This window comes from Sciurus carolinensis, chromosome 19 (assembly GCF_902686445.1).
Source record: "Sciurus carolinensis chromosome 19, mSciCar1.2, whole genome shotgun sequence".
Classification (NCBI taxonomy): Eukaryota; Metazoa; Chordata; class Mammalia; order Rodentia; family Sciuridae; genus Sciurus; species Sciurus carolinensis.
Genome location: NC_062231.1, coordinates 8,168,944 through 8,185,676, shown reverse-complemented (window position 1 = coordinate 8,185,676; position 16,733 = coordinate 8,168,944). Strand labels below are relative to the sequence as shown.

The 16,733-nt window shown below is 40.4% G+C and overlaps 1 protein-coding gene across 1 annotated transcript; it reads right to left on the bottom strand.

Annotated features, from left to right (window-relative positions):
• Nucleotides 1-13,821: 13,821 nt before the first annotated feature.
• On the bottom strand, nt 13,822-14,757 carry LOC124971181 (vomeronasal type-1 receptor 90-like). Its single transcript, XM_047534967.1, has one exon. The coding sequence runs from the start codon at nt 14,755-14,757 to the stop codon at nt 13,822-13,824; it is 936 nt and encodes a 311-aa protein (XP_047390923.1).
• Nucleotides 14,758-16,733: the final 1,976 nt, after the last annotated feature.

Below are 16,733 nucleotides of genomic sequence, written 5' to 3'. Positions count from 1 at the left end.
TATGTATGTTATGATCAAATTGTTTTTAAAAACAAGAAAGTTAAAAATGCTTACACATCAATCATAACTGGAATTAGCAATGTATGTATATGCAGACATCAGTCTAGTTCACACAGTAACAGTGTATGCATTTTCTAGCACAGTTTGCTATGGTTTACTTATAGAACATTTATGAATTTAGTTCTTTTCCCTATGTACAGACATTAGAATAAGCATTTTCCAATGTAGAGTTTACTTCCAAAAATTGTTTTTGCTTTCATTTGAGTTAGTTTGACTCTGCAATCACAACATAGTCATATCAATATCGAGTGCCTTTAGCCACAGGTCTAAAAATTCTTTATGGTTTTGACTACATAAGCTCTTTATTTTTGAAAAACAATTCATCATTTTAGTTTACAAAACTTTATTCCCTAATATTAGCACTATCATCAATTTTAGAGTTATTTGATCTTAATCATTATATATATAAATATCAGTTAATTTGGAATAATTTATATACTTAATATATTTAGGTCTCATGTGAAATATGAAACTATACAGTCTATGCATTTTTGTTGAGGAATTCACTTAAATTCCAGGTTATTATTGATAAGTGTTACAACTTACACTTGTCCTCCTCATTGTTTCTGGCATTGTATGCTTTGTATATTTTAGTATATGCTTTGTTCCTTTCTTCCTAAAGAGGAATATTGTTTATATTTGTGGTTGTTAGTTTTTGTAGAGTGATCAGATTTTATCATTTTAATTTGTGTGATAGTGTACAAATAAGTTATTAAAGTTCATGTGCTTTTAAATTATTTTGTGAACACATATTAATCATACATATCGATGGGGTCCAGTTGACATTTCCATATATATGTGCAGAATTGACTGATCACTGTTAATTTGCCCCCACTCCTGCTCAGCCTGTTTCTTTTAATTTCATATTCATTGACTTTTGACTTTTTTCATTATCATCTACATAGGAGAGAGGACATGCAGTAATTGTCTTTCTGTGTCTGGCATATTTTATATAAGAAATTCTTGCAGTTACATCCATTTTATTTCACATGACAGGGATCCCTTTCTTATTTAGGGCCGCCATAAAACTACAGTGCATGTGAATCCCCATGCCATCTCCATTGAATAGTTGCCAACAATGCACCAACTGCTCAGGGAGAGCTGCTCCTTTCTTCCAAGAGGAGCCCCTTGCTGTGGGGGCCACTATGGCTGGGAAATAGTTCTCCAGAGCAGTGGAGAATTGACAGAGGTCAGAAGAGCAGAGATGGGGAAGAAGGCCATCACTGTTCTCTGGGCCTTGATATTAGCAGGTCACACAGGGGTCTAGGTGTTCCAACACTGATTCTGTGTCTTCAGAAAAGTGGTTTACAGACCCTCCGGATTCCAGAAAGATACACTCAAGTCTTGAGAATGAGAATTTTAAAATTGTTTTCAGCTTAACATGAATCCAACATTTTGAAAACAAATATTTTATGGAGGACCTGTGTTGAATTCAGAATAGCATATGAGAATACAGGCAGTTTTAGGATAGCATATATGTAAGCAATGGTATAAATAGCATTTAAAGCACCACTGTGTGCTAGGGAAGCAGTCACGGGCCATTTTCCCCTTCAAGGAGCCTCCCTGAGTCCCACATTTGAGAAAAAAAATTTCTGCCAATTTTGGAGGATCTTGTGTGCTCTCTTGAGAGCCCATGAATAGAGGATTTCACAGGGAAGTTGAGGTTGAGGCCATTGGATAGTCATTTTACACTAAATAGCTCCAGTGTTTGTGTGAGTGTGTGAGCGCACATGTGTATTTTGTGGTTTGCTTTGCTGGCATCAGAATCCCCAGGAAAATGCCTTGTTAACATCCACAGGGCTTCCCGTGCCCCCATTCAGATGCAGGTCATCTAGGGTGTATTTCTAACAGGTGTCCAGGAGATGGTAGTGGCCCTCCTTAGAGAGCGGGTGGGAGACAGAAGTGAGATCATGTGAGTCTCTAGAATTCCAGGTAAGTGCCTTGCTCTGTCTGGCCTCCATGCTCCCTGCTGGCAGAATCCCAGAGCCAGGATCATATCTTGATATGCCACAAGGCATCTAGACCTTGGTGTTTCCTCTGTGAAACCTCAAGTAAACCCAGGAAGCAACCAGGGGGACCACAGTGGCAGGCTTCCCTCCCTGCTTTGGGGATGCAAATTGGCAGCTAAAGAAAGGGAGACTCCCAATTTCATCTCCCATCTCTACCCAGGTGACCTTGAGCAAGGGACTCCTTTCCAAGTTTATTCTGATGTGGGAGGGTCACTGACAAGACAGTGAAAAGCATTGTTGTCTGACAGTCAGGCTTAGCAAGTGGAGTTGGGTGGAGCCAAAGTGATGGGCAGAAGCGAGTTGGACGGGGCCTCAAGGAGCAAGTGGAGGCCAAAGAATGGGCAGAGCTGGCGGGTGGATCCAAACTACAGACTGAGTAGAGCCCGACCCTTAGGAGGAGCGGATGGGGCGGGGCCTAGGGAAGCAAGTAGGACCTGTCTAATGGGCGGAGCTGGAGGGGCGGAGCCAGCGGGGCTGGTGGGTCGGGATTGGGGGAAGAACGTTGATGGCACGCCCTGCCCCGGGCTTCTCCTGTGAGCTCTGCGCGGGAATGAGGAGCTTCGCTGGGGAGCTGAGGGCGAGGTGAGTGCGTCCTCAGAAAATGAAGGAGCTGATAGAGGTGCGTGTGTCTAGAAATCCTGTCAGAAGTCGTGTGGACTCAGCGGGAGCAGGTCCCTTTGGTTCCCGTGGCCTGAAATGTGACCTCTGAGTCTGCTCCTAGGGCCCTCAGTTTCCCACCTTCATAAGGAGGCCACGGAGGGAGGCTGAGGACCGGGCAGCCTTAGTCTCTCCATCTCTCCGGCCTGCAGTGGACTTCCGTGAATTCAGGTAGGTTGGGGTCAGTCGGGCTTCTGGGAGGGGTCGTGTGGATGTTGCCTGAGAGTTGGTTCTGGGAGTGACCTTTGCCCCAGCATGTTCACAGGGACTTATCCTGGTGCCTGCTGTGTAGACGGTGTGACAGGTTCACAGAGACACATCCTGGTTCCTGCTGTGTAGACAGTGAGGCCTGGAGTCCAGAGTGTAAGCGTGTGGCCAGCTGTCACTCACTGTAGCCTGCTCTGGATCCCTCAGTGCACCTCACCCATGGGCAGGAGCTTCCTGGTGCCTGTGCAGGGAGAAGCATGGATGGGGAGGTGACCTTGACCCCTGCCCCTGGGGACTCGCTGTATCTGCAAAGCAGGACCAGGAAGGATGCCTGCCTCTCGGGCTGGTGTGAGGCCAAGACCAACTTCATGATTCTCTAAAGGACGGGTGAGCAATGGGTGGGGTGGGGACCAAGGTTTAGACAGTGTCGCATGAAGACGTACATTTGGGAAAATATTCTCCTTTTTCTCTTATGTTAAAAATTATCATGTACCAGGCTCGGTTATAAACAGAACACAAGTAAAACAAATCAGCCAGGAATCCCTGCTGCCCTTCTGGAAGGGGCTGCTGTGCCTTTGATCTATCCCAAGAATTCAGACAAAAATGTCGTTAGACATTAGATGGCGCCTGAACTGCACAGGCACTAAATGGGTCCCGACTCCTTTGGGCATCTGATCTGATAGATCCATGGCGATTTTTCCACTGCTGGATTATTCTAAGACATACCATCAGGTTACCTGGCTTCCCTTTCCTACCGGTGAGATAAAGGTCTCCTTCAGAAGCTGAACTTGACTTTCTTCTCCAGGTTCATTCCCAGAATCCCCCAAACGTTCATGAACACCTGTCAACACATGCCTCCTGGCACGACCTGTGCTTGATGTGATATATTTTCACTGTTAGAAGAGCTAAGCTGGGGCTGGGGTTGTGGCTCAGGGTACAGAGCTCGCCTAGCATGCGGGAGGCCCTGGGTTCAATCCTCCGCACTGCATAAAAATAAAATTAAAGGTATTGTGTCCACCTACAACTAATACAAAATGTTTTTAAAAAGTGTTAAGCTCTTTTTCAGACAGCAGGTGGCACTAGAAGTGTACATAAAACTAACCGAAAGACTGGGGTTGTGGCTCAGTGGCAAAGCACTTGCCAAGCTTGTGTGAGGCACTGGGTTTGATTCTCAGCACCACATAGAAATAAATAAATAAAATAATGGTTCATCATCAAATAAAAACAGTATTTAAAAAAACTGAATCACATCAGTTTTGGATTACCTGTTCACTGACTTGGTTACTGGAAAGCCTTTTAATATTAATCTTAAGAGCAGCCACTACTTTTAGTATAATTCAGTGGATTTTATGTACTGAATTAATGGTCCCACTATGAAAGGGAGTGTTATTAAGCTCTCTACCCAGTGTTTTAGGTCCATCATTTTCCTGGACAGTAAAACACATACTTAGATTTCCAAGTAAGATTAGGGTCTGAATTCAGCCATGATCTCTTCCTGCAACCGTCATTACTGAGATGCTTCTAGACTCTTTGCCAATGTTGGGGGCACTGCCTTGTCTTTGCTGGGCTCAGATTTTCTTAAGCCAAGAAATAGAATTCAATCAGAAAGATTCCCCTTCTCCCCCAACCCCCACCCGAAGAGTCCCATTACTTTTCTACCAAAGCTAATACTACTTAAAAATCAACTCTTCTCCTCTGATTTAGCAAAAAAATTTCTTTTATCTCAATTGTGTGAGCCTCTGTACTCCTCGCTATCTTAGGAGGGATCATAAAGTTCAACTGCATCCAAAATGAAAATGGTGCATGTCACCTGGTTTTGCTTAGCAGGACGCAAAGGGACATGCCACATTTCATAGATGACTTTTCTGCAAAGACAACCTTTTAGGGTGAGGACATTATTGAAATGATTAAAATAGTGGGTTTTTTTTTAGGCTCACATTTTTTGTTTTCTTTTTGTAACAGGGATTGAAACTAGGAATGCTAATCTACAGAGCCACATCCCCAGCCTTTTTTTAATATTTTAATTTGAAAGAGGGTCTCTCTAAGTTGGTGAGACTGGGTTTGAATTCACAATCCTCCTACCTCAGACCCCTGAGCTGGTGGGATTACAGGCATACACCAACACACCTGGTTTACCTCTGCTTTTAAAATTTAAATGTGTGGCCATGTGATGTATTGTATAGCACTTTTATATATGGAGCCTCTGTTTATTCAGATGAATTTAAGATTGTCATGGGGAAAATGCCTCCTGTCTTGTTGGGTTCTTCCAGAAACCCAGGCCTAGAGAAAATCTCTGGGACCTGAGAGTTCATTTTAAGGGTGTCTCCTCCAGTCTTTGGTCTTTTCCATGTCTCTGCCTCAGTTTCTTCATTTGTAAAATGGTGCTGATGATCTCTGCTTCATGGTGTTTGGAGAAGTCAGCCAGATGTTGTATAAAATACATTTGAAGACTTGTTTCTGGGCCAGGAAAGACAGGCTCCTGTTAGAGCACACAACACACTGGGGTGCTGTGGAAAAGGCCCACCTCCCTCCTCATGGACCCAAATGTGCATTTGAGTTCACAGTTTGTGAGTTGAACTTGATTGTGTTTCAGCCCCACTTGATTCTTGCTCAGGCATCCCAGGGCATGTTGAGCACTGGGCTGTGTCAGTTTTGTGGGTCAAGATCAAACTCACAGAGGAGCCTGTCCACCCCCTACACACCCTGGGTCTCTACCAAACTAAAGGCATTGGCACCTTGAGAGCAAAATGTCATTTCAGCCCTCTGTCCCCTGCAGGTGGGTGTGCCTCTGGCTTGCTGGTGCCTTCCCTTGATGTGGTGCTCTAGGTGAACACAAGTCAGCAGCCTCTGGGTGCCTGGTGCACGTGACTGACAGGTGCTGGTAAGTGTCTGTTGACTGAGGTACTGACTGTGCTTCAGCAGGAAGAGGAGGGGGAGGCAGGCATTGTCTTTTGATTGATTTTCCTGTGTCTGAAAGACATATTTCTTAACCATGTTTAAAAAATTCACTGCAGCTCTTGCTTTTTCCAACTCTCCTTCTTTCTCCTTCTCACCTTTCACACTCTCTCTCATGCACACCGTTTCTTTTTTCTTTTCTTTTCCTCTCATTTTCTCTCCTACCCTGCAGGAAGACACTCTATTTGCTTAATAAACTCCCTTATGTGGTTAAAAAAAAATTACTGCAGACTGTACTGAAGCTCACTGTCCACCCCACCATTTCAAGGACCTTTAGAGGGGCGTCTGACTTTTCAGTGACTCAATCTCTGCATGTGGTTTATGGTGGTTCACTGTTAGAGTTCTTGCTGGTTGCAGGGAAGAAAAGCACCCACATTTCAGTTGCTTAACATAAAAAATTTCTCTCATCAGCTGTGCAGCCTTATGAGTTTGGTATTGGGCTGGGCACAGCTGCCCTGGAAAGTGTCTCAGGTTCTGGTCCCAAATGGTGGGTGTTGTCAAATCTTCATTCCCTGCTTGGAAGGAAGATTTAGTAGGACATTTGCCCCCCAAGTGAGCTCCTCAGCTGAAGGACAAATATCCTTTTCCATATCCAAAACCCAGATCTCAGTCACATGGTCCTTAAATAAGATGAGTGATACTGGGAAGTGCAGACTTATGTAAAGATTTGTGAGCACCTAGCAGAACTTGCCCCTGTGCACATGTGTTTCAAAAGAATGTATATTGTGCAGGCGTGGTGGCACAACCCTGTCATCCCAGTGGGGTAGGAGGCTGAGGCCAGAGAACGGTGAGTTCAAAGATTGCTCAAAAACTTAGCTAAGCCCTTAGGAAATTAGTGAGAATCCATGTCTAAATTAAACATTTAAAAAGGGCTGAGCATGTGACTCAGTATTTAACTACCCCTGGTTTCAATTCCCAGTACCAAAAAAAAAGTGTGTTGTATAAAATGCTAGCCTGACTATATAATAGCAGAGTAGAATTATTTGGATCTGTAATATATATAATCTTTACTGGAGATTAAGCTAGGTTTGCTGATGTTTATTCAAAGATGATTCTTGAATTTCTGGCTATTATATCTAGGGTGTTAGTAATCCCTATACTGTACAGATCAGATAGGAGACATGGGACTGAAAATAATGTTTTTGGAGAAGGCTTTTGTTTATCATTGTTAAAACTTCAATACCTGTTAGATATTCATGTGGACAGGTTTGCAGGTGAGATAGAACCCATGGTACTTAGGACCATGTGATCAAGTGTGGCCAGTTAGTACGAGCATGCAGATGGTAAAGTATGTGGAGCCTCTGAGCCGTGTTTCACATCTATATGTAAAAATGGAGCAGAAGAGAAATCTATGAAGGAGAAAGAGGAAGGGCCTCCAGACAGGGGGATAGAAAACTAGATAAATGTATCACTCTGGATTTTTGAGAGCATATGACTTCTTAAAAAAGGTGAATCCCCATGTTCTGAAGACCACTCAGAAAATGAGCAAGAGGTGGGGTAAGGGGGGTCCATCAGATATGAGGGCATTCAGTTTGGGAAATGGAAAATAAGATAAATGTAAAAACATGGATTTCTGAGGGCAGAGGGTATAAATAATAAAAGTGGGGTCTCCATGTGCTGCAGACCATTTCAAAAGTGGACAAGAGGGGACCGTGAGATTTGACACTGCAGAGTTCCCTGAGAGTCTCCTAAGTGGTGGGAACAGAAGCCTATTTGATGAGTTACACCAGAATGTGAGTTGGAGGAGAACAGACAGTAGATATAGATTCCCTCTAATGACCAAGGAGGATGATATGAAATGACAGTGATGGTATTAGCAATTGTGCTCTCTGAGATGTGGATGAGCTCATTCTGCAAAGTTGCATTTTCCTAAGGTGTGGCCACAGAAATCTCTGATAAGTTGCCATATTTGCCAGCTAGTAACTAGAGATAGGTTTTAGAAAAAAGCATAGAACTTAATGTGGAATATTGTGACTCCTAGAGAATGGTCATTGGACTGGGTTTGGGCAGGTGAAAAAGTGAAAATCACCTCATTGGATTACATGTGGAATTGGTTATACCATTTCAGTGTTATCTTTGTTGTAATTGATTTATTGCCAGTCAACATATTCTTAACATGTTAACACAGGAAATATTGATAAATGTGGAGAATTAATTGAGACTACTTGAATGTACATATCTGATCTGCCACTTAATATGTGTGTGACCCTGCACACCCTGGTGCAATGAGATCCCATCATCTTATGTAAGAAACAGGTTTGAAGCTGGAGATACTGTGTGAGAAATAATGACTAAGCAACACATGCCAAGCTTGGAAACATTTCTTGTACATCATGAGCTCTAGAAATACTGGCTGTACTTTTTTGTTATTATGCAGTTCTTCATACATTTGACTTGGGATACTTAATCCAATTCTTTTAATAATGATGACTTCTGTCCCAGTGAAAATAGAGATAAAACATTATCAAAATAAAATATTCCAAAATCTGTGTTGATAGGACTCTCATGGAATTTTAAGTCTTTTTTTTTTAACTTCAGCTAAAAGCTATATTTCTCTCATTTCTTTCCAATTCTTATTGGTTCTCTGTAGTTTTAACATAACAGTGGTATTCATTTTGGCATAATTATAAAAGCATAGACTATAATTTGCTCTGATTCAGTTTCTTCACTCCTCTCCTTACTCCCCATGTTCTCTTTGCTGTGTTCTTTCTGCTACTTGTTTTTGTTTTAATAGTTAGTGTCTTGCGAATATACACATTGGTGAGATTCACTGGTATATTTGTATACGTACATAGGAAAGTTAGGTCAAATTCATTCCACTTTTTATTGTTTAGATATGAGGTGTCCCCAAAAGCTCATGTGTGAGACAATGCAAGAAGGTTCAGAGGAGAAATGATTGGATTATAAGAGCCTTAATCCAATCAGTGATTTAACCCCCTTATAGGGATTAACTGAGTGGTAACTGAAGCGGTAGTGTGTGGCTAATGGAGGTGGGAATTGGACATGGCTTTGGGGTACATATTTGTATCTGGCAAGTGGACTTTCTCCCTGCTTCCTGGTGAAGCAAGCTGCTTCCCTCTGCCACCCTCTTCTGCCATGATGTTTGCTTCACCTCCAAACCCAAGGAGTGGAGCTGGCCTTCTATGGACTAAGACTTCTGAAACTGTGAGCCCTCAAATAAACTTTTCCTCCTTTAAAATTGTTCTGGTTAGATCTTTTAGTCAGAGCAGAGAAAAGCTCACTGAAACACCACCATTCCTTCATTATCCCTTTCCTTCTCAATCTCCCTCAGTCCCCTTCATCTACTCTGCCAACTGTTCTTTGATTTTGAGGAATGCCCCCTAGATTTCTTATTCCTGTAAAATAAATCACTGGTATTTGGGAGGAAATGCATCTGCTCTGCACATAACTTTGCTTGTATGGATATTTAATATTTATTCTCCACATCTGTGAACATGATGCTTCTTTCATCTTATTCTCATTTGCTTTAATTTTTCCATCATTATAATTTTCAGTGTACAAGTGTTTCCCTTCCCTAGTCAAGTTTATTCTACAATATTTTGCTCTTCATTATGGTATTGCTGCAGGAATTGTTTTCTAAATTTTCTTTTCATATATTTTGTGACAATTGTAAAGCAACAAAACAAAATTTTAGGAATATTGCTTTTGTATTCTGCTGAATTCACATAATAATCCTAAAAGAATATTTTGTGGAGTTTTTAGTGTTTGTATGTATATGTCCATGTTACCACAAAGACAATTTTACTTCTTCCAATTTGTATGCCTTATTTTTTTTCTAGATTTTTCACTCTAGCAAGAACTTTCAGGGATGTGCACACTAAAAGTGGTAAGAGTGGACTTTGTTCCCTCATGCCTGATCATATATAAAATCATTTCAATATTTCACCATTAAGTATGCCTTTGACTGTGGGTTTTCAATCGATGGCCTTTCTTGTGTTTAGGTAAGCTCCTTCTCTACCTTCTTTGTTGACAGTGTTTATTGTAAAAGGGTTTTTCTGTGTGTGAAATGCTTTCTTTGCATCTGTTGAGATGGTTGTGTAACTTCAGTTCTTCACTAACTTAGTTTTGGGTGTCAGTATAATCGATCTGCACACACTCAGCCATCCTGTCTCCATGGATAAATCCCAGGCATTAGTGACGTATGATGCCTTCAATCTGCTCTCATTTTTCTCAAGCATATTCCATCTATGTTCATCAGGTGGATTGTCCTGTAGTTTCCTTTCCTCATTGTGTTTCCTGATGTTGGTGTACACATGTATTGTCCTTATACAATGAGTGTGGAAATGTTTCTTCCATGGTTTGGAGGATTTTAGGTCATTTTGTGTTAATTTTTTTAAAATGTAAAAGCCTTCTGTCATGGAGTCATGTGGTCCTGGACTAATTTTTTAATGGGTGGTGCTGTTTTGTGTGACTAGTTCAATCTTCTCATTTATTATTTTTGCATTAAAGTTTTAATTTTTTATTCTTCAATGTTTTGCAGCTATATTTGTCTAGGGATTTATCTGTTTTTATATAGTTATGGTTCAGTTGGTGTGTAATTGTTCACAGCACCCTTTTATGGTTCCTATAATTCTTGTGGCATCAGTTGTAATGTTTCCTCTTTAATTTCTGATTTTGTCTTCCCTTTTGTTCTCTTAGTCATTCTACATGGAAGATTTCAAATTTGTTTCCTTATCAAAGAACCATGTCTTGATTTGATTGACTTTTACTAGTGCTTTTCACATGATGCATTAAATTATTATCTGCAATAAAAACAGTGGGTTTGGAATAGTGTCTACAGTTTCTAATGGTGGACAAAGAGAATATGGGGTCAGTGTAGGATGTGATGTTTATGAGTTAGAAGGTGAGAATATAGAGGTATTAGATCATAGGTAGAGTGAAAGAGAAATAAGTAGAAGTTGACTCTTAGCAGGAGAGATGAGAAATCATGACTCTCAGGTGTAACCAAGCCAGTAGGGACCTTGGAAATGATCTTCCAGTTCCTGGCTGTTATCTGTAGGTAGAAGTGGTTGTGACCCTAGTTGTAGGCAGCAAGAGCACCAAACCTGTAGGTACCTTGATGTTGGGCTTCCAGGCCCTGGTCAGTGTCCCAGAGTGGGACCTGCCCAAACTAAAGGTGGTGGCAGGCAGCACAGGTATCCCAGGATGGCATTGGAGGTGATCTAGGATGGAGGTGGCAACTTTAAGGGGTAGGACTGCAGGGTGAGCCATGAGGCGGCATTGGGCTGCCTATTCAAATATGCAGCACTTTGGCAGGTGTGGTAGCAGACAGTTGCCTGTGGTTCTAAGGTAGAGGCTACCACATGTGTGGGGGCTGTGGTAGAGGCTGCAGAATCCCACAATGGTGGTTGACATAGACACCATGGGAACCATAGTGTGTTCTCTCTCCTCGGCATGGGCAAGGTTGCTGTCCTTGGGGCAGGTGGCATGGGTGAGGTCACTGTTCCCTTTGCCTATTTTTCAACTGAATGACTTTGTTGTTATTTATGTGGTCATTATCTTTCAATATATTTATCTTTTACCAAATCTGTGGTACCCCAAAATCGTCTGCCATTCTGCAGGTTGTCCCGTATTCTGTTCATTGTTTCCTTTGCTGTGTTTCTTTGGAGTTTGATTTTCTCCCCTTTGACTATTTTTGTTTTTGTTTATCTTGCTTGTGGGTGTATCCTGAATATAACTGACCTCATGGTACTAATATCTTGAAAGGTTCTTCCTGTTTTCTTTTCTTAGTTTCATATTTTCAATTCTACACTTAGTTAATCAAAAACATGATATTGTCATAAAAACATTTATATGTATATATAAATATACATATATATGTAAATATATGTACATTTAAGCAAATGCATGTATATGTTTTTATACCAATACCATTCTGTATGTATATATTGTGTATATTCACATATACTTACATATATTATATATATCTGTTTATATATTTTTATGTTAGATTTTGCATATCACAGTAGAGATACCAGAAATAATCCATGCATCAATAGTCTATAGTCAAAGGATTCACAAAAAGACTTCAAGAAATATAACATTGAAAGAACAGTATTGTCAGTGATGGCTGCTTTGTTAACTGGATGTCTATATGAAGAAGATTAATACTTCACACTGATCTCTCTTTTCCTCTGTAAAAATATAAATAAAATATAAAAGACAACCCCTAATGGATCAAAGACATAATTTCAAATTTCCATGGTGATTAGTATCATTACTTTAGTTCAAGATCTAGGAGTTTCAGACATTTCTTCTGGAAGTAATCTGGTGGTGATGAATCCCTGTTTCTATTGGTGCGTGGTAATCATACACAAGGGGGCATTGATGATACAATACATGTATGTACACGCATCACACTGTACCTGCTCTCACTCTGCAGGACCTTGCAATTCCCTTCTTGATGCACTTGCTCTGGTGGGAGCCTCACTGTGGGTGGAGGGAGGACTTCAATGACTGGGCTTCTGTTATGTCTTAATGCAGTGCTGCAGATTCCCTAGCAGCTGCCTAAATTGCTCAGGACCTGGGATCCTCCTGCAGCAAAGGCCTCAAGTGTCTGTGGCATTAATGGGGCTGTTGTGGGCTCCCTTTTATCTTTTTGCTAGTTTGAGGGGTCCCTATCCCCTTGTGGCCTGAGTAGACCTTGACAGGGGACTGAAGTGGAAGTAATTTGACAACTTCTTGGTAAGGCTATCAGGGGACACTTAAACACTAAACCACATACCACATCCCCAGCCATTTTTCAAAATTTCATTTAGAGACAGGGTTTCACTGTGTTTCTTAGGTCCTCACTAAATTGCTGAGACTGATGTTGAATAATGATCCCCTGCCTCAGCTTCCCCAGCCACTAGGATTACAGTCACCATGCATGGCTTATTTGGCACAGTTTTACATCAATGTTTTCAAATAAATGCAAAATTATATTTTGGAACTTCAAGAATTCTTTCACTTCCATTTGTAATTTGATAAAATAATTTTAGCACCATTGCCTATAAAGTCATTGAAACATTTTATTATGATCAAATACAGAAAAGATAACATTTACCATTTAACCACGCTTAAGAGTACAGATCAGTGGCATTAAGCACATTAATGTGCATGCATTATCTCCACCGTCTCCCCAGTTTTCTTCTTCCTAAACTATCTCTCTATCAATTAAATAAGAATTCCCCTCTGTACTCCTTCCTCAGCTGCTGGAAAATGCCATTCTATATTCTGTACTCAAAAATTATAGTACCCAAAATTTCACTCTCTGTATGTAAATTTACTCAGTGTTGAGTTTTTTGAGTGACAGTTCTCTTGAAATAATAACTGGATTCATTTGTGGTTATCCATGGATCATAGTGTCCTTCCTGTTGCTGACTGAGTGGTACTGCATGGTATATCCAGATAACATGTTTATACATTCATATGCCTGTGGATAGCAGACTATTTGCACCATTGCCTATTATAGATAATGGTACCATGAACAATGGTGTTCAAATAGAATTTTGTGCCACTGTATCCAAATTTTGTTATATTCATAAGAGGACACTTGACAGATGAGTTGGCAATGTATGACATTTACATTATAGTAGGCATAATAAAGATTAGTGAGACTATTGACCTATGAAATCTGCTCCAATCTATCACATATCTACAAATATATGGAATAATACAGATAATGTAAGTGATATTTACCTCTCAGGTCCCTGTTTTGCACATCAAAAAGAAATAAAAACTTGTTAGTTTATTGTGGACCCATTTGGATAATAACCAGGGATGTATCTGTCACTGACACATTTCAAAGTAATCACTTAAAATACCCCACTTCATCTATTCACCCAGCACAGAGAACTTACACACCACCCCATGATTAATTGTTGCAAGCTGTGCAGTGGCTCATTCAGAGAATCTATCCATCTTGCAGTGACTAAACATTTACTCTCCTCCCCCACAAACATTTCAAAAAGTCAACACTTTGTTTTCCAGTACAGATGAAAACCAAAGGACTGATTGTGGCATAGCCATTGGACACCATCATCTGGATAGAATGACAAACAGGGTCATTGTTCCACATAATCCTTGAGGAGAATATGATGCAGTCCAAAGAGTACAGGAGAACAAAGAAACACATGAGCAACAGGATGGTCCTGGTGGCCCTCTGTTCTGGGGAGGCTTGTGGAGAGAGGCTGGTGCTGTGAAGGTGCTGGCACTGCCTCCTATGCGTGCACAAAAGGGTCACCATGTACCCACTTGAGAGCACCATGAACCCTATAAGAAAGATATCCTGAAATACACCCAGTATGGAAAATAAATGCCTGAGGAAATAAGTCATGGGTAAAATAGTGCAGGAATCACTGACAAATACAATACCCTGTGAGGACACTGTGGAGTTGGCAACAGCAGAGATGGAGAAGTGAGTGCTGAGTGACATGTAGAACACCCACAGGAATAGAAGCCACCTCAGGCTGTCCTGTGAGGTTCTAGATTTGAACTTTGCCAAACAAGAGCCTCTAGGACTGAGGGTGATGGCCTGAAGGACACTCAGCAGACAAGTGGCAGAAATGGAGAAGCCCCTCAGAAACCTGTACAAGTAGATGACTGATTTACATGTGATGTCATCCCAAAGACCTCCCAGAGATGTAAAACTGTCTGTAGCTATGAACCCCATGATGAGCAGCATCAGGAGGTGGATTAGGGCAAAGAGACCAATGATTGTGTCAGTTTTCTTGATTCTGTTGTCAAAGAGGAACTTGATGAGATGGAACAGAAAAAGGATGGTGTTGGCCGAGATTCCAATTCCAACCTCAGAGTAAAAGGCGTTTCTTATGTGAATAATGCCATTCAGCTTGTTGTATTTTCCCATCTAGTAGGGTAAGGAATCAGGGAGTACATAGGAGAAAAGTAAAGGTATATTTATTATGATTAATATTAAATTTCATCAATCTCAGCTGTACTGTTGCCATAAGGATAATTGATGGACTTTCCCAGTGTCCCATTTCCCCCTCTAGTATTCAAGTATCCATGGCACCCTCTGGAAGGCTTCTGACTGGATTATATTTGATGCAAAGTACAAAACTTTCACTTATACTTTAAAAATTACCATGTTGTAGAAAATCTTTCCCTGCTCTGATGGGTAGGTTTACATGGTGATGTCTTACTGCAAGGGTGATTTATTTTTTTCTTTGGACACATCATCTTGATTACATGCCAGGAATATATTAAGAACCATATCATTTTTGTTAAATTAAAATCATGGGGTTTGCATTGGAAAGAAAATCCTCTGAAGCGAAGAGAGTCAATGTCTTAGATAATGCATATTTATATTAGTTTTATGTTATCTTTATTCTGGCTTATTATGAACACTTGTAATTTTGTTAATGTATTCACAGAAAATGCTAAGAATTGCAAACTCTGATGTCAGATCGCTTTAATGTACCTATATGTTCTTCCATTTAAAGGCGAAGCATTCAACCTTGAGAATCCCATGAGCCAGACTTCTAGGCTCTTCTCACTAATAAACTGAACACATTCTAATCATGTATTTACTGGAGATACATTGCATGAAGCAGAATGAGGCATATGTGACAGACAGGGGAAGCCTTCCTGCAAAGAACTATCATATGGATTTGCTCTATTTTTCAAAATTGTACAGATTCTCATTTATGTCAGTTGGTAGTCTTCATAGAGTTTTAATATCTGATAACCTCTATCACCAAAGCAGAGAGATTAAAACATTACCAGAATATTAGTCTGTTGACAATCTCTGTTCAGAGAAAACTGATTGAATTTTAGGACTTTTATAATCCTTCAACACAGCTATATATTTTAAATGTTTTCCTTACCAGGTCAAAATTTGGCTTATGTGAGCCAAGTCCAGTTATTAAATATTAGCAGGAATGCACTATGAATTTTTTTCTACTGCAATTCATGGAATCCTTGTGTAAACAGAACTATAATTAAAATAGATCTAGGTACACTCCACTTTAAGGTATTTATTAAAGGATAAGTATCCAAACTATCCTTGAAATATGAGTCTTCTTTGAGTCCATATTTTCCTCCCTCCTACCAGAAAGCAATGTGATTTCTCCAGCCTTAAGAGGTCCACACATGAGCTTGGGTTCTGGCTCAGTGGTAGGCTGCTTGCCTAGCACATGTGAGGCACTGGGTTCCAACTTCAGCACCACATAAAAATAAACAAAATAAAGGTATTATATTTATGTACAACTAAATACATATTTAAAAACAGAGGTCCATACATAAAATTGATACTGGAATTGTTTGACTTGCAAGGATAAGGATCAAGTCCAGGACCCCACACATGTGAGATGAGTTCTTTAACAATGAGGTACAGTCCCACCCCTATTCTAGAAAATTTTGTATTTATTTCTGGCAGAAATTTTTCCTGGACAATGCATATATTTACTTTCATCCAAGCTTCTCACATATGTAATAATTGATTTAATTTGTGTTTTCACATAGTGAAACAAAATATCATCTGGAAAGCAAACTCTGAAGTTTAAAGTAGTTCATGAGCATATAGATGTGAAAGATAGATACTGTGGAAATCCCAGTTACCCAAGAGGCTGAGACAGAAGGATCCCAATTTCAAGGTTAGCCCCGCAACTTAGCAAGTCCCTAAGAAACTTAGCAAGACCCTGTCTCTAAATAAAATATAAAAATGCTGAGCATATGGGTTAGTGTTTTAGCACGTCTGTGTTTAATCCCTGGTACTAAGATAATAATTTTAATAGTAATAATAGTAATAATTACAACAACAAAGGGGCATTCTTTGGTTTCTCCTGGCCATGTAGTTAATCCTCACTACTGCTCCCATCTCCT

Coding starts and splice junctions, on each gene's coding strand:
- LOC124971181 (XM_047534967.1), bottom strand. CDS start 14,757: ATGGGAAAATACAACAAGCTGAATGGCATTATTCACATAAGAAACGCC.